This window comes from Argiope bruennichi, chromosome 3 (genome assembly GCF_947563725.1).
Source record: "Argiope bruennichi chromosome 3, qqArgBrue1.1, whole genome shotgun sequence".
Lineage (NCBI taxonomy): Eukaryota > Metazoa > Arthropoda > Arachnida > Araneae > Araneidae > Argiope > Argiope bruennichi.
In genome coordinates, this window is record NC_079153.1 from 26,761,121 (window position 1) to 26,787,362 (window position 26,242).

Sequence of the window (26,242 nt, forward strand, 5' to 3'; positions counted from 1 at the left end):
TCTCAACCAATCAGGAACGTTCGAGGCGTAACTCGGTTCCTACTGGACGGATCGGGAAAATTCTCGATGTTTCGGGTATAATCTATTTTGGCGCCAAAGTCGCCAAATTCGTTGCCGAGTCGCCAAATGGTCGCCAAGTTTGCCGCCAAGCTCTGGGACCTCCCATGGAACCAACTATGCTGGGAAGCAGCATCACAAGTTCGTAACAATACTTTCATATTAATGCTGGTTGTTGCCTTTCTCCCGTATTTTTGTGGGGGCTCTACCTTTCTCGTGAATACCTCTAGTAAATCCTGCCGAATCGACGAAATTCTGTGGACGTTAGTACAATTTACTTAAGACGTTAAATTGATGCTAAAATTTTTCCTAAGAGTGAATTTTTGTTATGAATGATTTACTGGACTGATGATTGGACGTTAGTGCCTATTTTTGATGGAACATGACTCAAGTGAAAAATTCCAAGGTTCAATTACTTCGTGTTCTTATGTAACTATGATGACATATGCTAGCTGCTTTTAAAAAAGGAACATCATCCTGTTCGACATTTCTAAATTAAAGAAGAAATTGAATTATTTGGAAATTTAGGAGTGAATAGTTCGACCGATGCCAATTCAGGTAGGCGCAATCTTTTGCCCACATTCTTTTCCTTTTAAATAAACGTTATTTCTGATAACTTTGTAATTTATAGTGCATTGTTTTATTTCATTCCCCCATTAAATTTTAATCCCGATTGAATGTGTAGTTCTGTTTTAATTCATTAAAATGTCTTTAAAATTAAGCTATATTCCATTAATCGCTAACTCCTTTAAATGTTCTAGAACTAATTGAGTAAAATTGATTAACCCTGTGTTAGGTTACAGTCATTTTGACCATTCATCCCTAAAAAGCATGATAAATTTTGAAAGATTTGAAAATTTAGATATAGAGAAACATAAACAAGAATTGTTGAAGAATGTTTCATTATCTGATTTTATCTCCGTTTCTGATTTATTACACTTAGAAGTAACTGAGAGCGACAAAGATGCTTTGTGTGAAAATATTTTTAAAGCCCTAAACAATTTAACTGAATTTTAGAACTCGCTAGATGCTAAATAGATAGTTTTACTAGAGGAAGAGGAACTTTTGTCTCCTCAACAGATTTTGCAAACCGAAAATGAAACCCATAATATTTCTATTTTGCATATTATTTTTTCTCTGTATTTACTATTTGTTTTATAATATGTTTACTTCAATGTACTGTATACCTTAAGACGAGATCGCCTGTCTTGTCATGATGGTCGATGTGGGAGCTGCTAACAGTTCTCATATCCTGTATGGCGCCATGTTGCGTCATTGATCACATGATGCTTTCCCGCCATAAGTGGCAGACGAGAGCTTGACGGTGAGATGGTAAGTATGTATGTATCTTTTATCTATGTATATCTATGTATCTATATGTATGTATGTATCTTTTATCTATGTATATCTATGTATCTATATGTATGTATGTATCTTTTATCTATGTATATCTATGTATCTATATGTATGTATGTATCTTTTATCTATGTATATCTATGTATCTATATGTATGTATGTATCTTTTATCTATGTATATCTATGTATCTTTTATCTACGTATATCTATGTATCTATATGTATGTATGTATCTTTTATCTATGTATATCTATGTATCTTTTATCTATGTATATCTATGTATCTTTTATCTATGTATATCCATGTATCTTTTATCTATGTATATCTATGTATCTTTTATCTATGTATATCTATGTATCTTTTATCTATGTATATCTATGTATCTTTTATCTATGTATATCTATGTATCTTTTATCTATGTATATCCATGTATCTTTTATCTATGTATATCTATGTATCTTTTATCTATGTATATCTATGTATCTTTTATCTATGTATATCTATGTATCTTTTATCTATGTATATCTATGTATCTTTTATCTATGTATATCTATGTATCTTTTATCTATTATATCTATGTATCTTTTATCTATGTATATCTATGTATCTTTTATCTATTATATCTATGTATCTTTTATCTATGTATATCTATGTATCTTTTATCTATTATATCTATGTATCTTTTATCTATGTATATCTATGTATCTATATGTATGTATCTATCGGAGATCATGCTCATGTATCTTTTTATGTGTTTTTTTGTTAGTTTAGCAATGTTTTGTCCTTCTTATCTTAATAAATATATTTTCATATTAATGTTGGTTGTTGCCTTTCTCCATAGACATATAATCAGATCTTTATTTAACTTTCAAATGAATAGACTTTACATGAACAGAGTAAAAATATATTGTCAGATTTTGTTGGGAAATTTGTTTCATTTGCTTTCTACTATTTTGCTTCTACATGTTTCAAAAGAAATAACTACAGAAACATTTTTTTTTATATCAACAAAATTTAGATAGACTGAAATGACTTAATTCTGTTTCTTTATTTAAAGCTATTTTTAAAATTTAATTCAGGCGCAAACAAAACATAAATATAGTATTAAACATAAATAAGTAATATAAACGTAACATAAATAATATAAACATAAGGATAAATACTAACATAAACCTAAATGAAAGTCAAATTATAAACTTTCGAATCCACTGTTGATGTTATTGTGTACCTTAACAACTTTTTAAACAATATCTTACTACTTTCATTACGAGAATTTAACCTGTGACATTTTTGGAGCATTTGCGATGTCTTTAAATGCGACAAAATCCTTTAATCGAAATATTTACAAATAGATAATTCACAATTTTGAATTCGTTCCGACACATACAATGTTATATCTCAATCTGCAAAAAGACAGTGTATTTTTAATTAGAAATGAGAAATATATTAGAAACCAAACATAAGCGACATAAATAAACTTATTTTATTTTATTTTAAAATATAATAAATCTGAACATAGTGATAACAGGTCTTAATAACATAAATGTAGTTGAATTTGGCTTTGTGAATATATATATATATATATATATATATATATATATATATATATATATATATATATATATATATATATATATATATATATATATATATATATATATATATATATATATATATATATATATATATATATATATATATATATATATAAAAATTTCCTTGTTATATTATACAAACCTAATTCTAATAAACACTCTTAAGACTTTCAAAACCTATTCTGAAATATGATGGTGCACATTTGACTTTTAATAAATCGCTGTGAACTGAATTTTCTTTCGGAATCACAAGTTGTCCCTAACAGAGTGCATGCATTTTCTAATCTATTTTTTCGCTTCAAAAAATGAGTCATCAAATCAAGAAATGTTTTTTTTTCAAGTTGTTACTATGTTTTAATTTAAATGTACCTTGCTTTCTTGTATTAAAACTCAAAGCATGTTCTCCATATTTGTTTTTAAATTTTGTGATTTGCTACAATACGATAGAGCAGAAGCAATGGTCGTGGGAAACGTTGGTGATCAAGACTTTTTATTTCTAACAGTACCCATTAATTAGCTAGCCATGTGTGCAAGATAAATCTCGAACTGTATCTGCAAAATAAAGTTGTCAATAAGAAGAAAATGGCAAAACAATCTTCTCGAAGGAAGTTTCCGCAACACGAGATTTTTTGCCATGACAGACAACCATATCTTTTGCTATGGAGGAAGATTTAGTGCTATCCTTGTTATAAAATGACAACAAACACATACATATTAGTGTATTAATAGTGGAAATAGCTGTTATCCAATATTTATCGTGTTACTGTTCTAGTGTTCTTTCTTACGACTAACCAGATTAATAACAATACACTAACCAATCGTATTAAGAATAATACAAATGTAATAACACAATACCAGGTAAATGGACAATTTTCAAAAACAAAGCTAATTGGATCCAAAATTTGATTATCATATACTATTATAGTAACAAGACGACGCATTAAATTTTATTCATCTGTGCCATTGTTTTCATGTTCTTAACAAAATGAGAGACATGGGGCTTTCGAATACCACTTTTTCACCTTTCTCTTTATTATTTTCATAAAGAAAATAAAAATTTATTAGATTGAATAAATATGTTTTATCATTCAACTTGAGCTAGCAATCAGAAAATAACCAAAATCTTTCTTATTAGCCAAAAATATCGATATTAATGTTTTAACATAAACAGTTTTCAGTATTATTCTATAAACAAACTAATGCAGTTTGAATCATTTGTTCAAAAACAGCTTTTTTATTTCGGAATTATTTTTCTTATCTTTTTCTTTTTCTTAATAGAGCTAATTACATTTCGATATTTCATAAAATGTATTCATCTTCTTCAATTAGAAAGTTTGTACAGCTTTACTTGCTTTAGATTTAGGACGTTTAAAAACGGAAAAAATTTGAAAAGCACAAAGGACTGTTTTATTTCCAGCTAAATTATTTTGTAAATGTGAACTGGCAAGCTGTGAATAGAGGAACTGACACGTGTCTGTCGCTTTTGGATAATTTCATGCTTCGCAATCTCTTCATACGGATCACATTTGAAAAGGGATATATCATAAAATCATGAATAGCACTCTTGTCTTAAATGTATTTGGAAAATACATAGATTGCATAGCTGCATTCACATTACTTTTAATTAAAATAAAATAGAAAATTAATAAAAGGCTTTATTTTATTTCTCATTAGCACACTTTGTCCCAATTCGTTCCTTTTAAATAAATAATTTAAACTTTAATTTAATCTTTGCGATCTCTTCATCAATGCTTTATTTATTTCTATCCATTTTTGTTAACTGGCCTTGGATGAGAATAGCGACTATTTTCATTTCATTTGAATGTTTTATAAAGAAGTTGATATTCATGGTATTCTATTAAATTATTTTGAATTTTCATTTTGTGGTAGGTGATACGAATTTATAAAGTGACCCTTTAATTACTGAATAGTGAATTAGTATTTTGCTAGTGATAAATCTAATGGAATCATTTTGCGTGACGTCACAATCTCAAAAGAAATACATCGATATTTACTTGCTTTGTTTTCGCTATACTTCGCTCTATAAAAAAACTTGCAATATCTCGTTATTCCTCTATAAAAAACTCGAAATAACCACTAGTTTATTGGTAAACCTTCTCTTCAGATGTTTCTTTCTTTTATCTAATACCTAAACAAAATGTTAAAAAATACCTATTCTAGTCAAGGAGCAATCAAACTTATTCTGTTATAAAATGAATGTATTGAAGAAATTTCATAAAGCGAATTAAAAATTGCCTTTTTTAAGCAATTTAGTTTTCATTTGTCGTAATTGTTCAATAACAAGATTTATTTTCATATCTTGATTAGAATTTTACAATTTTACTTTGTTATGACTTTACTGTAGTTGCACAAATATATTCAATTTTTTGAATATTAAAAATTAGCAGAGGTTTGGATCTTGCAATTTATGTCCAAAGCTGTAGACTTTAGAAACCGAAATATATATATGTACACAGTAATCTGTCAATTATTACTTTAAGTTATATGCATTTCTTAATGTTAACATGTTGTCGAAAAAGCCTGGGGTGAAGAGCTTATAAGCCAGTTAATAGCTACGAAACACGGGCAATCGGTTTTGTTTTGTGGTCTTGTTACTCGGCTGTAAACCACAAGACCCGAGGTTCTATTCTCGCTCATCACATTCCGCTACAAGCCTTTATTGAGAAATGAAAATGAAAAGTTTCAGTTCAATAAAAATCAACAAAAAGGTTTTTTGTGAAGAATTGAATCAATAAGAATTAAAGTACAGAAATATTCTTTTCTTTTCATAATTGCATGTCTTGTAAAAAAAAATTGTTTTGTAAATAAAATAAAATTTATTAATAAAAATATCATAATATCGTTTAACTGTGATGCTATTAATTAAAGCATTGTTTGCCGCTGGAAACATAACTAATTAATTAATTAAAAACAGAATAGTGAAGCAAAACATGCATTAACATATCTCTTTCTCTTTAATTTGCAAATTGAACTGCATTCATAAATAGAGGAAAATTTCGATTAGCTAAACTGTTATAATGGATAAAAAGAATATTTTTTATTCTTTAATAATAACTGAAAATTCCTTTGCATAAAATTAACACTAATATTTAATCTTTATGCAATAATAATAACTGGGATTTTACATCGGCATTAATTTTATAATTGATTCACAGATTGAAATAATATTTCAAGTTATTGTGAGATTTTATGCCAACTGAAATGTAAAATAACCTCAAATAAAAAAGCTTCGCCAAACTGCGATACTTTTAATGAAAGTATTGTGGAAAGATGGACACAAAGTAACATTTTTAATATGAAATCAGAACTGCGGAATAATAAGAAACGCAGTATCAATATTCATTGTTTAATTTACGAAATTTAATCAGATTCAGATAGAAAGATTCAGCTTTTCTTTGTCAGATAACTGAGGAATATTAAAATCGGATTTTCTGTTCAATAATCATATTTGATAGTTGAAGATGTTTACATTAGAATTAAGTTGATTCTCAGATTAAAATAATGTTTCAGGTGATTGCCAGATTCTATGTCAGTTGAAGCGAAAACAAACCTCATTTGCATTCATTCCAGAACTCACAAGGGATTTGCTGTGGAAATGACTCGGACGAAGTAGCATAATTATGGAATGGAGTTTCTTCAGTAACTTATATCCTCTTGCAGTTAATTTCTCACAAAAATAGGGACAATAACAAAAATAATACAATAATGAAAATATCAAAATGCATCCTTAATTCTAAGACCAGAAAACCGAGAAACATCTTACTCCAACCCTCCCCTCAACAAATTAAATTAGAGCTCTCATTAAATTCAATAGTCTTTCCTATATTTGTTTATAAGAACCGAATTAAACTTAAAAATCTCTTACACAATAATACCACACTTCTTCAAAAAACTCTAAGTCCAAAGGTATCCCCGCTCCCCACACCGCTAACCAACCAATCAGTAGGAGCTCTCCACCTCACCTCCTCCTATTACATATTTAGGCAAGAGCACCAGGCCTTAAGATCATTTCTAGAGCGCATCGCAGATGACCACGGCAATGGATTGACTGTTAGGCTCTCTGTAGACTACCTTTACCGGAGATAAGCCCCTCTCGGAGCTAGGTGCCCCGTCAACCTAACCCATAGGCAGTAACTACGATCCTCTTACACATGTTACTTTAAAATGCATAATAAAAGGATTCATTTAGAAAAACTCTGTCTCTTAAATGTCATGAAATCAAATTGTGGAGAACCCTCAATGGTTTCAAGCATACTGGAAATAATATAATGGAATGACTCTGAAGTACGGGCTCATTTTATAAAGCCTTTGAAGATTTAAATTAATTATAAACTCTTTAGAAACCATTAAATAAATTTTATTTTATTATATCTGCTATAAATATTTACTTTACGAAATAAGAAAGTTTTTATTGCTTTGTAAATAGTGTCTCAAAATTAACGCAATTTGAATTTGATACCATTCGTGCAGTAAAATATTGGCACCCTATTATAAAAACCATTTGACAGCTAATAGTTGAGTGTGATAAAAATGGAATATTACACAATAGAACAACTTGTTTTCATTGTTGAACAATATTTCGAATATAATGAAAATCTGGCGGCCACAGTTCAAAAATTTGAGAATTGGCCCCTTAGATCGTGACATTTAACACCATTAGATTTCTTTTTTGGGAGGTTATTTGAAGCCAAACGCCAATGCCAACAAGGCCATAAGCACGAGCTCATTGAAGCAGGAAATTAAACACAGCATCCACGAAATTAAGTCCCATTTATATAAAATGGTCATGAAAAATTTCGAAAGAAAAAAAAATGTGTATGTGCCAGCAAAGCCCTGGATTCGATTGGCCCTATGTTTTATTCCATACATAACCTTACCTTATTTATAATTCAGTAAAAATATAACAATTTAGAGAAAAAAACAAACGTTTTTATTTATTTATTCAAGTCTTGCATTAACGCGTTCTTTCGTGTAACGATCCATTTTTACCCTTAACTATCCCTTTTAATTTTTTCCCCATTTAACTAATCCCATTTTAACCCTTAACTATCAACTGTCAAAGGATTTTTTTAATAAGGTTGTCAACATTTTAGTACGTGAATGGTGACAAATTAAAATTTTGTGTTAATTTTGCTACACCCTTTATTAAATAAACTTGTATTTTGGATGAAATTTCATTTTATTTTCTTACACCATTGATTTTCTCGCACGGAAAGCTTCATCGTTGATTTACTTAAGGTGTTCAGTTACAAGTGAACCAGATAACGCAACAAATAGGTATTGAATTATTTTGTGCACAGATTAGTCATCTAAAACATATTTTCTACAAAATTTCTGAAATTTACCTAATAATCAAATCTCTGAAAAGAGTTACCCTCTGTCAACCAATACTTCCGCATGCTTGTACACTCAATAACTCATAAACATAATTATTTAAATCGACGAAATTCAGCATGTTATCGTGTGACAACAAATGAAATTCTGTATCAAATTTTGTTTATTTCGTCAGAAAAATGGCCTCCAAAATACATATTCCCATTGATAGTTCAATAAAAGTACTAGATGCACGAGAAATATCTACATTTGAAAACTATTTTTCAGTAATGCCACGCCTTTTATAATTTGCTGTTTTTCCCGAGATCCATAATTTTATGCAAGGGGGAAGGCAAAACCTTAATTGGAGGGTGAGAAAGTTGAAGACCCCTCCCGCTGGTTACATTGTTCTGTGAATAAAATTGGCCACACGCTCTTAATGAAATGAAAAGCGTTTTCATTCCAGTAAAATAAAAGGAACAAAATAATATGCATATTTCGCTTTTTTAAAGGAAATCGCAATAGGCCTGATTTCTTGACAACAACACAAATGCACTTAAAATTACTTATAAATATAAAGAAGTGTTTGATAACTTTATAGTGAAACACTCTTCTTTGAATGAATTCCTTCACTAAACTATTATTTCGTAAAGATTATTTTATGAAGCAAGAAAATATATATCTCTTTTTTATTCTGAAGTGTGCGATTTATTGACAGAGAATGAACTTTAATCTTCAAAACGTTTTGCACCGAAATTTTAATTAATCTTATGTTTAAAACCTTCGTTAATCCGACTTCTTACTTTCAACTATTTTTAATTCTCTTCACTGAATCATTTTTGAAATTATTTTCATCTATTTTTAAAAACAGATTGGCACAAAATGCCTAGCAGTATTTTTGCGATGTCTTCCTGATATTGGTCGACATTTAGAATATAGCACCACATCGTGGAAATGTCGTAGAATATTTTGAGTTAATAGTGCATGATAAAGCAAAAAGTTACTAGCAAGTCGAAGAACACCTGATGTGCAGCCCTAGCACTAAAATTGTGGATGAAATCCATCTACAGAAAATCTGTCTGACCATCTACACGTATGTAAACACGGCGATACTAAGTTTCGAAGACATATATGGACAATATTCTGCAAAATGTTTTATTTCTAGGAATACAGATGTATAGTAAGGTTTCTGTCAACCTAATGTATGATTATCTGCCAGTCTCTTTACCGTATTTGAACTTTTCAACTTAAAACTCAGTTGCAACATTAAAGAAATTTGTATTGCAACATTAAAATAAATAATATATATTGGAATTTGGTTCAAAACGGTCTGTTAAAAAGTCTGTTTTTGTAATGAAATTTAAAATGTACCATATTTGAGAACATACCAGAAAGTCGATGGAACTCCGTCTTGTTAAGGATTGAAGTATTCCACAGAAATCTCATGTAAAAAGCCTTATTATTGTTCTGTGCCAAAATAATCATTCCGATATAATTATAAAGCTTCAAATAATATTATTTCAAAAATATTAATAATATTATTCTTCGCAAAAATATTATTTCACAAAGATTCTTTCATTAAGTAAGAAAATATATGAATAAAATGAAAAGCTATAAATAAGTTAACAGAATCTTGATGCAAGGCCTTTCAACTAAATCTACAGATGTCTTTAAAATTTTGGAAGGAATCTAACTACAGAAAATCTGTCTGTCTGACTATCCACACGTATGTAAACAAGATTATTTCAAGTCGATAACATTTACGAATGCGATTCTGCAAAAGGATTAATTGCTATAAATACAGATGTGCATTAATATTTCAGTCAGTGATTAAGTGTGATTATCTGCCAGTCTCTTTGTCCGTATGCGTATGAACGTGTCAGTTTAAAAATAAACTAAGTCGCATTAATGAAATTGGTTTTGCAACATCAAAATGGTTTATATGTATCCGTATTTGGATCAAAACAATCAAAGTGTAGAAAAGCCTACTAATTATTTTGTTATGGAAATTAAAAAGTACCATATTTTAAGAACGTACGAGAAAGTCGAGGGAGCTTCATCTCGTTAGAAATATTTCAAAGAAATCTCATGTAAAAAGCCTTATTATTATTATTATAAAAGCCTTATAAAAGCTCTGTGAAAAAAATAAATAATTATTCCGATAAAATTATAAAGCTGTTAATCCTGACAAAAACCATAAACAAACAATCTCACCGAATTCATATAGAGAGTATTGGTTTATATCACCTCACTCAATTCACCTCACTCAAATGTTCGAAGACAAATGCATCACATTTACATGGAAGATTTTTTAATAAAAATTAATAAAATTGTATGGTATCGTATTGTAAAGGTGAAAATATTTTTTTTTACTGTGAAAACATTGCTTTGGCGATTGCACACACTGAGGTCCATCAATAATGGAAAAAAGAAAAAAAAAGCTTTATAAAATTTGTGCACCAAAGAAATCTAAATAATTTAAGTGTCAAATACATGATTCACAGAGAATCTCGTTTCAACATCATTAAAACCTGATATTGTAATTATAGTCATAAACAAATTAATCCATGAGCTCAGTTTCAACAGTAGATGACTTGAATTCTCGAATTTTCTCTCAATTGTGTGACACAATCGATTGAGAATTGAAACGATTCATGCACCTGAAAACAGAGATGATTTTGTTTTTGAAAATTGAAAAAATACATCTTGAATTTTTTCCCTTAGTGAAAAAATTTAGTGTTTTAACGTTCAACTTCTCATCGCCATGCTTGAAATACTAAACTCTCTAAATTCAAGTCTTCAAAACTGCATAATTAAATAAACATCAAAACTGAACTTATTTGAATAAAAATTAATACTGTAGAAATCTGAAATATCGAGTATATGCTGCTTTTTAGCAGTCAATTAAGCTTAATCAAAAGAAAAACATGCATGCGGAATTATGAGAACATCACATGAGCTTCAAGCCTTACTTAAAAGCTACTTTCAGTTATTTAAGCTGACGAATATGAATGAATGAATCCATCTGTAATTTGCAAAGCTCCAAATTTGACAACAGAAAAAAAAATAATTCATTAAATTGAGAAACGATAAATTTTGTCGTCCAACATTCTTCGAGAAAAAATTGGATGAATTCTGCCTTTCTTTCAAAACTTTGTATCGGTCAATCATCTTGAAAGCTATTAAAATTCTTCTGCCCTTTGCATCTTCGTGATTCTGGGAAATTATATTTTTAGCGTTGACAAAAATCTAAAATGGGAGAAAGAGTTTTAAAAACTGAAGCTGAATTACAAACATGTCTGTCGACTCTGGAGAATCGATTTGTTTTAATTTGTAAAAAAAAAAAAAAAAAAAAAAAATGGCTCCTTATTCTAGTTGAATAAATTTTGTAAATAAGTATTTTTTATCAGACAACATTACATTTTTTTTTTATTTAGTCATACCACAAATAATTACAAATAGGCCATCACACAGAAAAGGCTGCAAAACACTAATAGACATTAATTGTAGCTAGTTGCTAATTCATAAACTATAAGGGTTAGGAATACATTTTCATTTAGAAAAACTCTTTAACAAAGGAAAAGAATTTTAATCTGATCTTCTAAAAAAAAGGCCACATGAAAAAATTATGGTCTAAATTTTCATATAGGCCACTCATATCTTTTGCTATATTTAGCGAAATATTTTAGACACTCTGACATTACAACAAACGCACCAATTTTTTTAAAAAATGTAATCTGACTGAATTAGGAAGTTTTTAGTTCCATTATTATAAGTATGTCAACGTTTTCTTCCAAGAATCAATATGAATTAACTGACTAATATTACATAGTGTTGTCATTTAAAGAAACTAGAGATTTCCAAAGCTTCATATCTCAATCAGTTTTTGTCTCATGAAAGTGGTTCTTTCTTAGCTCAAAATCTCAGTTTGTTTATACTATATATACTTATACTGGTACACTATTATTTATATATTATTTATACTTTCTGTAATGTAATAATGTGTTTGAAAATTCAATATAAATATCGTAATCTATATCTCTATACACGCCTCTAAATCAGGAAAACTATTAATCACATTTTTGAAATCAATACTTTGAAGATACAGAAACGAAACATAAGTCCATCTTCTTTGGAAATGTTTCGCATGCTATTTTTCATTCTTCTAAGGTCATTTAAAAGATATCTCATTAGATGCATTAATATCTTCATAAAAAAAATTTAAATTGCGAGAACGGAATTTTCCAAGATCATGAAGAGTTTGTTTTTATTTAGTTCTAATGAGTACGTAAACTTTTGAAATAAGTACATTCCTCACTAAACTTTTCAGATAAGTCATTTTGATAGATGTTTGAAGTAATAATTCATTCTGGCGATTTCTTATCCATCTTTAGCGTTTAAAAACATATACAATAATCTAAAATTCTGATCACAGTTTGAAAAAAAAAATAGTAATCGATAATGTAGCTCCCAAATAAATTTATCAACAAAGGAATAAATCTATGCTCGTGCTGTATTTTCCATTTAGTTTGGATAAAAATGAATGGTTGTTATTTTCTAATTTGCTGTAAAAACCTTTCCTTTTATATAACTAATAAAATTGTAATTAATTAAATTTTAAAAGATTTATTCTTTTTTAACTTATGATGATCAAGTTAATCTTTTAGAGGTCTTACTTAATCTGTGAATTTCTTGTACAGTGTACATATATCCCTGAACTCTGCAGCGGCTTTTTGCATTACTACGCTTTTTTTTTCTTAAATTTCTGGAAAATGTCAAAAATGAAGGTATAAAAATATCAGTTTCTAATTTGTGAAACTGCATGCAAAATTCCATGCTCTTACTTCTGGCATCTCTGTTACATTATCTACAGTCATTTGTTTTACATCTCAGTAATATGGCCGGGATAGCCTGGTTGGTAGGGCGTTGGGTTCACGATCCTTGGGTTGCGAATTCGAACCCCGCCGGCCGAAGACTCTCCGTGTGTGTGTGGTGGCTGGCGCACATATAAATCTGTCGTGGTCACAAAGTCCACCCTGTCGAGAGTAATACCACTGAGGGTACTGGATCAGGGGTGATCGTTCTCTGATTCAGGTGTAGATTACGATCTGTGGATGAGTGAATGAAATGCATGAATGAAGTCCTCCCCGTAAAAAGGGTTGTGAAGTGTGTGTAGCTAAGTTGTACTGTTGGCCCTAGATGGCGCTGCTATAAAAACAAGAGACGCACCCTTTGTTTAAATCACTGACTTCTAATGTCAGTGGACTTGTCTATGCCAAGTGCAATTAGAAACAATAACATCTGGATAGTCATAGTATAGGATAACTAACACTCTTGTGGCATTTCATTTTGAACATTTCAGTCCCTTTTCAGATTATCATGCCTTTGTTTTTCATTTAAGATTAATTTCATTTTTAAATATTTTTTGCATGATTTATCCTTTAGATGCCGATGCATTTCGAAAAGCGAGCGTTTATTGAAAAAAAAAAAAATTAGTTGTCTGCAGACAGCGAAATTGGCAATATGCGCACCGACCAAATTCAAGTTCAAAGACATTATTAAAAATGTTATGCCAAAAAAATCTAGTTAAAGATGGAAATTTCGATCACCACAAATATCGAGATTTCTAATAAAATAATAAAAACCATATAATGGCAATACAAATTACTAACATTATTGTGACACTTGTTTGTTATGTACTTTGACGAAAAGTTCAACTAAAAGGGGGTCTTTAAAATTAAATTCCACCTTTCAACTGCTCTATAATTATTTGATTTTATGAATATAATAAATCTCTTTATAAGATTACTATTAAGCAAAACGCATTGAATTACAACTGTTTACTGATTTCATAGGTAAATACAGTAACATATAAATCAACACTATTTATTTAATTTTAATTGTTTAATTATTTTTATTTATACTTTTTTAATACGCAAGCTCAGTGAGATCAATTCACGTAGTTTTTATAAAACAACTGGTTTAATCGTGAGGTGAATCCTAAACAATATTTTTCAAAATGTTGAAAGTTTTCATGTTTGAAAATTTTGAATACTCGTCATATTCTGCATCTAAAATTCATAAAAAAAAATCATTGGTATGTGATGTAAAGGATTCATGTTTTCCTCAACTCCTAAAGACAAGAAATTTTCTTATCTAGACAACATGTTAAAAAGCATTATGCCATCGCTCAAATTCGCTTTTATACGTTTAACTTTTCAGTAAGCAATTTTCCCCAAAACTTTGCCTCCCAGAATAAAGGAAATGCGCTGTTTCGATGTTTAACACATTTCCTATGTTTCGCATTCTTAAATTGTTTATCCAGTTCACTAAAACTCTTATAAAATGAGTTCCTTTTCAAATTAAATAATTTTCGTGTTAGGCAGTAGGCGCTTCCTTTTCAGTTCGAATACATCATTCATCTCTAATCTGTCAGCACACTTTTCTTGTTTAGAAAAAAAAAATCCTCGAAAATTTTAGGATAATCAAAACAAACAAATTCGAACAGTAAAGCATTATAGTTTTTTTTAAAACTTTTATTAAATTATCGGTGTCAAATAAATAATAGTAATAAATAATTTCAATAATAATAATAATATAATTAAATAATAGTTTTAATAATAATAATAATATAATTAAATAATAATTTTAATAATAATAATAATAAATTAATAATTTTAATAATAAAAATAATAAATTAATAATTTTAATAATAATAACGATAATAAATTAATAATAATAATGATAATAAATTAATAATAATAATGATAATAAATTAATAATTTTAATAATAATAATGATAAATTAATAATTTTAATAATAATAATAATAATAATAACTTAATAATTTTAATAATAATAACGATAATAAGTTAATAATATAAATGATAATAAATTAATAATTTTAATAATAATAATAATAATAAATTAATATTTTTAATAATAATAACGATAATAAGTTAATAATATAAATGATAATAAATTAATAATTTTAATAATAATAATAATAATAAATTAATATTTTTAATAATAATAACGATAATAAGTTAATAATATAAATGATAATAAATTAATAATATAAATGATAATAAACTAATAATTTTAATAATAATAATAATAATAAATTAATATTTTTAATAATAATAACGATAATAAGTTAATAATAATAATGATAATAAATTAATAATTTTAATAATAATAAATAAATAATTTTTATAAAATATGGTGACAAAATTTGAAACTTTTATTAAAATCTTAATATATTTATTAAAATACAAATTATTTTAAACTTTTCTTTAGCTAATTCAAAGCATTAGAATTCAGCAGACTCCACATTCCGGCAATGCTAAATTAGATTCAGTTGCTTTAAAACTGGATTCTTCTGAGGGGTTTCAATTTTACTCAATTATGTTTTGAAGGGCTCTGAAGAAATATCAAGATTGCTAATTTTTAATAATATTTTAACTCTGTTTTGTTCAATTAATTTATTCACTATAAGTTTATATTTTCTTTAGCTAAACCGATTTTTTTCTTTTAAGATATTCAGACGAAACTATTTTAACGAAATGTGACATGTTAAACTTGTAGGCTTGTGGTTTAACATTTTTTTTATTGGGTAAAAAGATTTTGTTTTTCTTTTAAAATATATAAAAGAAGCTATTTTAACTAAATTTTCAGTTTAACTATAAATTTTTTTGTTCACTTTTTGAATATGTAATTTACAATAAAATATATTTACTTTCAAATTTTATGAATCATTGTCTTTACTCCTTCTCGTATAAGCTATCTGTACCATTTAAACGTCAATCAAGATAATAAGATTTTTTCCACGATTTAGGATTTGGTTTTATCTCTTTCTTTCTTCAATTTTCTTTTATATATACTATTCGCATTATGAAAATTCCTTTATATTTTAGTTTTATTGTCGTTTAATAAAACTAATATTTATATAGTTAAAAGATACAATCCACTTACAAAACTAATATCGATTTTAAACAATCTTATAAGGTACAACATCATATGTTAAAATATAACAGTAATGTTAGATTTTGTATAATATTTTAATGTCGTATTTAAATAAGAGCAATAATGAAATGTAACAATAAAATGAATGACAGGCAAAAAGATTTTGATTCTTTAGATTAGCAGACAGTTTTGGAATTGAGTAAAGTCAAAGAGGATAGATTCATAAAATTAAATAAGCTAACACATGAGTATATGAAATCCACATTTAGCCACAAACTTCAAATTTCGTTTTTTTTAAATATATTTTTTAATAAGTAATCTGACTAATTATCACCAGCAAAGCGTTCATTGCATTCTTATAATTTATTGAAGTTAAATTATCTTTTCAAAATTGTTTGCTAGGCAATAAGGCTAAAAGCATGTTTGAATTGACCTAATCGTACCTTCTCACCTTCTCTTAGCGTTCCGGTCTTAAACAGCTACCAAAATTTACTATTTGAAAATTTATCCCAGCTGACACTTCTGAAAACTAATGAAAAAATCCATTAATAAAATTCCATATGAGCACGCATAATAGCTGATATTAAATAAAACTGAATAGAAACACAAATCGTATTATTGAGTGAGAATTTTTAGCATTTTTCTTAATGCGAAGAAATAGAATTAACTTTAAATCAAAAACAAATTTATTTTTTCAGGTAAAACAATTTTAAGTTAAGGTTTTCATTTAAAATATTAGGAAAAAATATTCTACCTAAACATTTCCATACGTGAGGCTTAGTATTTTTTTATTCAATTTCTGGATATAATAATATATTTTCGTAATATATATTCCAAACAGTTTCGTATAAATCAAAAGTAAAAATAGTTGAGAACAGAAACAATCTGATACTCTCGAGTATTCAAAGAAAAGGGCAAATCAGAAAAATCTTCATGTGGGCTACGAAAATATTTAACCATGTAAATATTCTATTTCTTTATATGTACCAACCGATTTTAAATATTGTTGTATTCCGCAGCAAAGTGCTTCAGTCAACAGGAAAATCTTTCCATTCCGATAGCATGCAAAGAAAAAAAGGAGGAAAAAAGCAAATCGGACTTTTCTTTAAGTTTTTCGCTTCTACCAGTGAAGGCACTTCTTAACGTTTCCTAACAATTTTACGGGCCAATAGAACATATCTTGATCTTTTTTTGCCCTGTAACGACTTCCGGGAAGATTCCTTTTATTGCTGGTAAAGAAAAAAATAAGCGGAATCAAAATTGGTAACCCCTCCAGGCTCCGGAATTTGGCCATTTCCATCACTATGCTTGTTAGAACTTTATTGTGTTTATGTGCAATTAGGTTCTTGGTGAGAACAAACGATTTCCGTTTTAAAAACCACTTAAGTATCAAATATGCTGTACTTCCTTTATAATTTATCAGTTATATTTTTATCAAACTTAAAAGTGTTGGAAGAAGTTTAATGTTTTAGAGTTACAATCCGAAGTCGTGTTGTATATTTTTAAGACCAGTCAATGCCTTAGTATTATTTTTAATAATATTGAGCTTTTTCAAATATATTTGCGAGTTACAATAGATCTCTAATTATGAAAATTAAACGCAATGAAGGGTGATTCGAAAAAATTGAAATTCAGAATAAGTAAATAAAATTGCCTTTGTTATTTTTTTAATTTTTTTTATAGAAAATCTTTAATTCTTCAAGGAAAAAATAATTAATACGCTTTCTGTAAATTTATAACATTACAGAAACCGTAAATATTATTAGATTTTCGCAATTAAAAAAGACAATTTAAGTCATGTATAAAGTTATATGACATGTAAAATTATATATTAAAATTCAATCACAGCGAATTACATGCATGTGTTATGTATTTTCGTATTCTAATTGCTAAGAAAAAGAACCTATTTCGTTTAGGTAAATATATGCAAAAATCATTTAAAACGCTTTTATTTCACACATTTCATTTTTTCACAATTATTTATTCGATTAAATTCGATTTGTATAGCTTGACTTCACGTAATTGGTTTTAACTGCAATTAAAAAATTGTTATAAGTTACATCCAATAGCAATGGACATTACAAAACAAAAGAACATTTTTAACTGTGAAGACTTCATCATTAAAATAAGTTTAAATTCTTTCGTTTTCATTAAATGAAACAGAAATCTTTACCTTCATCGAAGTGACATAACCATAAAAAGTTAATCATTTTAAAATTAAAACAGAGGACGTGGATTCTATAGTCAGACAAACAGAACATCAAACTGATTGGAAATGAAACATTCAGAGCAATAATTTATACTGCAAACTTATAGAAAACAACGATAAGGTTTGTTTGATAATATGTTTGTAGAATCAAACTCTTTAAAGTAAATGTGTTATTAGAAATCTTCGTAATTACACATCAGATCCCTTCAAGGAATTTTAAATGAAAAGAGAGCAAACTTATGAATTCGAAAGTATGTGGGTGTTTTGGTGTATAAGTGCTAAGGATTTTTAGAACTAAGACATTATTTTGAATTATAATCCCAAAAACAAACGATTTCCGTTTTAAAAAAAACCACTTAAGTATCAAATTCGTATTCATCCTTTAATGCATACGTATTCTAAATAAGTATCTAACTTTAGGGCAGTTTTTTTCAAGATACGTGATGACCATTCAATTGATAATAATTATATTATAGTTTTAATAATAACTCTAATATGTATATCCTTTCGAAGTACACTTACTTACTTAAGACCGCGAAGCAGTCTTAATAATTCCAACTTCAGGTGTCTACTGAGGCATAAAAATCTGACTGTGAATTCCAAAACTCAAAACCTCTTAAATTGTGTTTTTAATAAGTATAAATGTAGTTTCATAAATTATCCTCTAAAATGCAGATCCATATCTAATCTGGAAATAAATCCATGTGCACGTTAACTGTAGTCTGTAATTTTACATGAATGTAAACTTGATACCACAAAATAAGCCATGGCATGCTCATGCTAAATAAAATATACACAATCAAATGCCAAATAAAAATTAGCAACTAATAAATTTAATAACTAATTGGAATGAAATAGATAGTAATGTGACCAATTATATTTGTCAATTTTTTAAAGTAATCCTAATATGTTAATAATTCACGGGATCTGCATTTATAATAATTTTTTTTTGTTTGATAACTAGGATAGTAACATTTTTGGAATGATTTAAGCACGTCCTTCTCCCCTTAGGCTTGTAATCACACTGAAATTGCTTCTTTGAATATATATATATATATATATATATATATATATATATATATATATATATATATATATATATATATATATATATATAGATATATTGCTTCTTCTATATATATATATACTAGCCGCCTTTGGCGACCAGCCGGTTCACCAATCTTAATGTTCGTTAAAATTTTAATAATTAAATATTTTATGCAATTTCTACTTTAATAGCTTCTTCATCAAAATATTTTAAAACTTCAAATTTTGATTATCATATAATTCATTCATAATATTATAAAGGCCTTCAGTCATAACGTAATATGTATCTCTCTCATTTTCTGTTAGCACCCGTAGAATTTATGCTTTAAACTAAAGTGGAAAGAATTTATCTTCAATTAATATAATAATATTTTTTACTGAAACAAAGCATTTTTTTATAATCTGATTACTGAAAATAGAGTCACTCAGCGTTTAAACTTTATGGGCACTAAAGAATATTTTTTTAAATTTATGTAATATCTCAAGAGTTGGTCAACAAAATTTTCTTAGATTCATTATGAGCAGATCGATTCATTAACAATGTTTAAATTTAAATGCATCAAACACTAAGAAAATAAAACGAATCGTTTAAAATAAACGGTTGAAAACAGGTTTTAAAAAAACTACTTAAAAAACGTTGTACTTAAAACTATAAGCATATACATGTTGTCATGGCAACAATCAGAACAGAATGCGCATGCGTGAATTTTCTTCGCCGGTTACGTAACGCAAATACGTGATTTTTTCTACGCCAGTTGGGGTAACGCTATGCGGATTAGAAATTTTTAATTTCCTTTATTCTGTTTTATTTTAATTCAAAAGTACTTCAGAATGAATCTGAAAGATTGATTCATTAACAATGTTTAATTTTAAATGCATCAAACATTAAGAAAATAAGCAGAACCGATTGAAATAATCCGCCGAAAAATTTTAACCCTAGCCTCATTACTGTTGGGAGAAAAAAACAACGGAAGCCTTTCTCGTTTGGCGCTGGGGATAATGGAAGATTTTTTTGGCGGAAAAGTTGGCGGTGGGGAAAATGGAAGATTATTTTGGCGGGAAAGTTAGTTTTTAATTAATAATTAAAATTCTAATTAAAATTTCAAAAAAAGGGACCCCAGGTGCACATTCCCGACCTCTAAGGTATACATGTACCAAATTTGATAGCTGTATGTCAAATGACCTGGCCTGTAGAGCGCCAACACACACACACACACACACATTGAGCTTTATTATAAGTATAGATATAGATATAGATATATATACAAAACTATTAGAATCAAGTTAATAGGAAAAACAAAAAATCAAATAAAAATTAAACCAAAAAAAATTATAAAAAATATAAAAAAAGAATCCGGCCTGAAGACTTTTTCAAGGGTCACCCTCAGGCAGGGATTCAAAGAAAGGGATTTTTTCTGTGAGGTCATACAGACATTGTCTAATAATGATTCCTCGTGACCCGAAAATCCCCTGAAATTATGCTCAAGAGACAGAACAATTTAACAGAAACATTTCATTTTAACAGAAAGGAAATACAAAACAACATATATATATATATATATATATATATATATATATATATATATATATATATATATATATATATATATATATATATAACGCAAAATTTTACAGTTAAATGCACATCAAATAAATATTTTTTTTTTAAATAAAAGGTACGAAACACACGAAGCATTTCCACACATGAAGAACAATCATAAGTTTTTATTCAGTTTTTAAACATTTAAATGCATAATGAAGTATCACTGTAATATATATTCAGAAATTTCAGGAATACAAAAAAATTGTAAACAAACAAACGATAATTTTTATGTTTCTCAATAAGAAGACATTAAAAGCGACGAAAAAAATAAATAAACAGCATACGAACTTGGCAAATATTTCTAATTTAACCAATCAAACTTCTATTTCTTTACATGTAACGATGTTTTCTGAAAGTTTGATATATTTCGCATCAAGGTATTTCAATCTACAGAAAAATTATTTCGATTCCAAAAGCATATAAAGAAAAATATATATATATTTTAATCGGAGATCTTTCCTAGAGATCTCCGATTTAATCCTGAGATCTTTGGTTCTGCCATTGATCGCATTTGCAAATAGTTTTATATCAATTCTGAAATTATGAATTCAAATTATGAACTTATTGAATGCCTCTTGATCCTTTTTTCACTTAATATTTTTATGAAAGATTTCTCTTATTACGGGAAAGAAAATTTGAGAACTCCTTCAGACTCAGGAAGTGCGGCAAATATGCTCGCTATAGCTCTATTACAGCGTCTACCTCTAAGTAGCATCTTGGCGAAAATAACCCATTTCAATTTTAAAACTCCGATCAAGCTCAAGTTATCCAAACTTTCTTCAGTTTTTTGAAGTATGAGATGGCCATGAGAAACTCATATATTACGAGTTATTTTATTTATACATTTTGATGACACTAGTTTTTATCTATGTTCGGAAAGACTAACAAATTAATTTAATAAAAAAAATCAAACCAATACTCAAGTTTCTCTGTTGTAGCAACAAAAAATTGCTACTTTGTTCATAAATATGCCTTTACTTCCTTTATAATTTATTAGTTATATTTCTATCAAACTTAAAAGAATTGGAAGACATTTAATGTTTTGTTGTTACAATCCGAATTCGTGCTGTATAATTTTAGGACCAGTCAATGCCTTAGTATTATTTTTAATAATATTGAGCTTTTTTCAAATATTTTTGTCAGTTACAATAGAACTCTAATTATGAAAATTAAATCCAATGAAGGGGGATTCGAAAAAATTGAAATTCAAAATAAATTGCCTTTTTAATTTTTAAAAAAATTTTTTAGAAAATCTTTAATTTTTTAAAGAAAAAATAATTAATATGCTTTCTGTAAATTTATCACATTACAGAAACCATAAATATTATTAGATTTTCACAATTAAAAAAGACAAATTATGTCATGTATAAAGTTATATGACATGTAAAAATATATATTAAAATTCAATCAGAGCGAATTACATTCATATGTTATGTATTTTCGTATTCTAATTGCTAAGAAAAAGAACCTATTTCGTTTAGGAGAATATATATATAAAGATCATTGAAAACGCTTTTATTTCACACATTTCATTTTTTTTACAATTAGTTTTTTCTTAAATTCCATTTCCATAGCTTGACTTCGCGTAATTGGTTTTAACTGCAATAAAAAAAAATGTTACAAGTTACATCCAATAGCAATGGACATTACAAAACAAAAGGACATTTTCAACTGTGAGGACTTCATCATTAGAATATGTTTAAATTCTTTCGTTGTCATGAAATGAAACAGAAATCTTTACCCTCATCGAAGTAACATAGCCATGAGAAGTTAATCATTTTAAAATTAAAACAGAGGAAGTGGATTCTATATATAGCCAGACAAACGGAACATCAGACTGATTGGAAATGAAACATTCAGATCAATAATTTATACTGCAAACTTATAGAAAATAACTATAAGGTTTGTTTGATAATAAATTCGTAGAATCAAACTCTTTAAAGTAAATGTGTTATTAGAAATCTTCGTAATTACACATCAGATCCCTTCAAGGAATTTTAAATGAAAAGAGAGCAAACTTATAAATTCGAAAGTGTGTGGGTGTTTTAGTATAAAACTGCCAAGGAATTTTAGAACAGACTAAGATATTATTTTAAATTCTAATTCCAAGAACTGGTTAGAATAATGATGATAGAAAAGATCAGGATCACAATGTTTATCACGAAAAATATTATTTACAAAAATTATTATTATTTATCGGAGAACTGTTCAAGAATGTTTAACATTCGGACAAAAAGTGTATATATGTAAGAAACCGAGCAAAAGCATTCAATGGTATAATTTATAGTAGAGATGCAATTGAAATCTTGATTAAAGTTTCGAAGAATATATCTAGAATCAACATCTTTGAAGTCGTTCTTAACTAGTCTGATCTCCTAAAGGAACGAGAGCAAGTTTGTAAACTCGAAGATATTTAGAGAGAGTTCGCCGTATAGATCAATGATTTTATAGGTCAATGAAAATAATGCTTAAAGCTCTGGTTCCAAGAACTGGGTAAAATATAACAAAGAAAGGAACAAAAGATTTAAATATTATTCGCAACTCTAATTCATGGAATCCAATGAATTTATATTGAGGGAAAAAATTAAAGCATCATGAAGTATTGTAATATCAGTTTTGCAAATGTTATTGACAAGAAAATAGTTTAATACGCATTTGGAGGCATTTTTATTAAGGGAAAACAGTTATCATTCTTTGAAAAATAACTCCACTACCATAAACTTAATATTAAAATATTGAGTAATGGTACTATGAAAGGCCCCAAAATAAGGCAAAATAATCTCGTTGATACTTTTATCACAACAATAAAATTTGTATTTGAAATATTATTTATGATTTGAGAGCAAACGTTTGGCAACGAAGAATGCTATTTAACATAGTTATATATTTTTAAAAAGTATTTGATAAAGGCTTAATTAATATAAACAGATAAACCCAATAAATATATGTGTTTCACATCACATGTCTAAACATATATTTTAAATAATATTTCGGCTAGACTGAAAAATAAATAATTGAGATTTATAAGATTTGTCATTGGCTGTTAGCAATTTATAATATTCAAATTTTCAATTTATAAAATTCACCATCATCTGACGAAGTTTTTCAATAAAAATCTAGTTTAAATGGAAAATAAGTAATTGAGATTTGTAATAACTATCTTTTTCACTGAAAATATTTTAGCTCACCTTTACAAATTCTTATTTAAATTCTCGTTCTGATATTCAAATTGATTCATATTTCAGGATAAATAATTTAATTGTTTTCTCGTCATCTTATCTACCCACCATGTTTCAAAAGACTCAACAGATAAATAAGTTGTGCTTCACAGTTATCCGAGGTAAGATTTTCCTGTAATTTTTAAATCGATTGTAAATTCTAATTTAATATTTTTATTGATATAAATGGCAAAATATAAGCTTTACAGATATGGAATTTTTAATTTCTTCACCCTTCAGGATAGATCCGTCGTTGTGAATTATGTCAAAATTCATCTTCACAAGCATGAAACAAAATATTTGTAATAAATGGTAATCCATTTTTGTTAACGATTTTTAGCATTTAGTTTTATATAGCTATTATATTTTTATAAATATTCTTGGCTATAATATATTCTTTTAATATTTTCAATCACTTGTTGTCAAATAATCACTTAATTTAATTTAATTCTATAAATGTTTAATACTTTGATAATGAATCAAAAGGAAAAACAATTATATAATACATTATATTTATTTTTCATTTATAAATTAAATAGTACTATCAAAATCAAGCTTCATTGAACACTTTTTTAATTTTGTAAAATTGTGTTTTTTGGAGAAAATTTTTACATGCGAAACACATACTAATTACATATAAATATTTTCCAATCTTACATACATATGAATTGAATATTTAGTTAAAAAATATAACGAATGTACATAGTTTAACATATTCGAATTAGTCAAAACAGTAATTGCATTGTTGATATTTGATGTGAGCCAAATGTATTCGTATTCGGATAATGTTTTATAGAACCACCTCACAAAATTTTGAGATATCAGATGGTAATCTTCTTATGATAACAATTCAAATACAATAAAATGTGTTATGTGCAAAATCGAAATTTTTTAGTAATAACACTTATACAAATAAACTAAAAAAGCGAAACATACCTAAATATGAAATTTGATTCAAATCTTTTGAACCGTTTCCGAAATACTCGAAATAAATTTATGTATATACAAGTATTGATGGTTTAAAGATATAAGATTGTTAATTATAAATCTTGCATTATAATTATTATAATATTAAAAAGTAAAAGAAAAACCGAAAATAAGAAACGTTTCCATTATAGGCTGAACATTAAACATAGAAAGTAGACCAATAAATAAAACATTTCCTTCTATCTGAGCTTATTATAGTACTTGAAAATAATTAGACACAGATATCGTGAGCCTGTGTCTAACTAATAAGTAAATCTTTCTGTAAGTGAGTGAGAATCAGTTTAAAAGAGTATTTCGTTGCCTGAAAGAATAAAAAGGGCAACTTATCTTGGATAGTTGAAGCAAACGGAAAATCTTTAATTATTTATTTACTTTTTACATACAAACGCGAAATCCTTTGTGTCGAAAATGAACATTTCGTTACTCACCAAAGTAAAAACAAATGACATTTTCGTTTGTTGTTGCAAGAAACCGAAAACTTTTATCGAAACAATTCTAGTTTACACGATTATTTTTATTTTGATGTGGTTATTACTGAATTTGTATCCAAGCATCTGCCCATTTATTTGGCTACCTTTTAGTGTTGTGTTTTCTAAAGGGATTTCAGCCTTTTAGTTTTCATCTAAAAACGTTTCTGTTTTGTTTGATTCTGGTTTTATTTTTCGAATTCTCGTAAAAGCAATATTTATTGCTTTTGAACGGTAGGTTTATCTTTCATTAAACGATTTGTGATCTCTAAGCTGTTTTTTTTTCCTGATGAAGCTCAAATCGCAGGGAATTGTTTCGAGTTTTTCTCGAATGGTGTATCTTTCTTCATTTCAGTGCTTTAATTCAATTGCAGAATGGCATTATTTTTTATTTAAAAAATTGCAT

At 27.5% G+C, this 26,242-nt stretch overlaps 1 protein-coding gene across 1 annotated transcript; it reads left to right on the top strand.

The window, feature by feature from the left end:
* The first annotated feature begins 1,914 nt into the window (after positions 1-1,914).
* On the top strand, positions 1,915-4,364 carry LOC129962787 (uncharacterized). The gene is made up of 2 exons (XM_056076782.1): positions 1,915-1,990; positions 4,237-4,364. The coding sequence occupies exons 1-2, from the start codon at positions 1,915-1,917 to the stop codon at positions 4,362-4,364; spliced, it is 204 nt and encodes a 67-aa protein (XP_055932757.1).
* Positions 4,365-26,242: the final 21,878 nt, after the last annotated feature.